We start from the raw sequence: 1465 nt of genomic DNA on the forward strand, positions 1-1465 counted from the left end.
TCCCCATCCCCTGATCGGCTGCAGGAGGGAATTTTGCCATTCCCTGACATTTTCCCCATTCTTTCCAGGCCATGTTTGACTGGCTGGACAACGCCGTGATCAAGCTGTGCAACATGTCCCCGGTGGGCACGGACCTGAGCACGGTGAAGGAGCAGATGAACGAGATGAAGGTAGCARGGAGGGCTGGGGGTGGCTCTGTGGGGTTATTCCACCTCTCTCAGCTCCCAGGATTCACCCATTTCTGGTTTTTGTMCCTCTCACCTCGGCAGGAGTTTAAAATGGAGGTTTACCAGCAGCAGATTGAGATGGAAAAGCTGAATCACCAAGGGGAGCTGATGCTGAAAAAGGCCATGGATGAGACGGACAGAGACATCATCAAGGAGCCACTGACGGAGCTCAAACACCTCTGGGAGAACCTGGGAGAGAAGATCGCCCACAGACAGGTACAGGGAGCACCTGGGGGTGGAAAAACCCTACAGATAGGGATAGTGAGCACCTGGGGGTGCAAAAAATCACACAGACAGGGCCACTGAGCACCTGGGGGTGAGAAAACCCTACAAATAGGGATAGTGAGCACCTGGGGGTGCAAAAAATCACACAGACAGGGCCACTGAGCACCTGGGGGTGAAAAAATCCTGTAGATAGGGACAGTGAGTCACCTGGGGGTGAAAAAAACCCCACAGATAGGGACAGTGAGCACCTGGGGGTAAAAAAATCCTACAGATAGAGCCAGTGAGCACCTGGGGGTGAGAAAATGAGAAAATTGCTCCAGACAGGAGCAGAGAGCACATGGGTATGAGAAAATTGCCCCCAGACAAGTGCAGTGAGCATCTGGGATTCTCGCTGCAGTGCTCCCAGCCCTTTCCAAGTTGCCTTTTTCCCTCCCTGCCCTTGCCCAGCACAAGCTGGAAGCCGCCCTGCTGGCCCTGGGCCAGTTCCAGCACGCCTTGGCCGAGCTGATGGCCTGGCTGACCCACACCGAGGAGCTGCTGGATGCCCAAAAACCCATCAACGGCGACCCCAAAGTCATCGAGGTGGAGCTGGCCAAGCACCACGTGAGTGTTTCTCCCGCTCCAGGTTCATCTCCAGCCCATCCCAGGGTGGGATTGAATCCTTGAGGAAAGGATTGAGATTAGAGATGCTCAGGAGAGGTTCTCAATGCTTTTCCCCCTCATCCAGGTGCTGAAGAAYGACGTCCTGGCCCACCAGGCCACAGTGGAGACGGTGAACAAAGCTGGGAATGAGCTGCTGGAATCGAGTGCTGGAGATGATGCCAGCAGCCTGCGGAGCCGCCTGGAGAAGCTCAACAAYTGCTGGGAGGCTGTGCTCCAAAAAACAGAGGAGAGGGAGCAGCAGCTGCAGTCCACGCTGCAGCAGGTGGGGGACAGCCCCGTGGGGTTTGGGGGATGTTTTATCCTTGGGGTTGGGGGGGAAAGAGGTGGGGAGACATTGGGGTGGTTTTTAT

The 1465-nt window shown here is 55.7% G+C and overlaps 1 protein-coding gene across 1 annotated transcript; it reads left to right on the plus strand.

Moving 5' to 3' along the window:
• Positions 1 to 29: 29 nt before the first annotated feature.
• LOC130588561 (microtubule-actin cross-linking factor 1, isoforms 6/7-like) lies at positions 30 to 1392 on the plus strand (the record flags this gene model as incomplete). Its single annotated transcript, XM_057389471.1, has 4 exons — positions 30 to 170; positions 270 to 443; positions 900 to 1055; positions 1180 to 1392. Coding segments are annotated over exons 1-4 (642 nt in total), but the record flags the coding sequence as incomplete, so codon positions are not given.
• Between the last annotated feature and the right edge of the window lie 73 nt (positions 1393 to 1465).

The sequence above is a fragment of the Malurus melanocephalus genome, unplaced genomic scaffold (genome assembly GCF_030028575.1).
Source record: "Malurus melanocephalus ecotype Western Australia unplaced genomic scaffold, MMel_1.1 scaffold_6570, whole genome shotgun sequence".
In the NCBI taxonomy this organism is placed as follows: Eukaryota; Metazoa; Chordata; class Aves; order Passeriformes; family Maluridae; genus Malurus; species Malurus melanocephalus.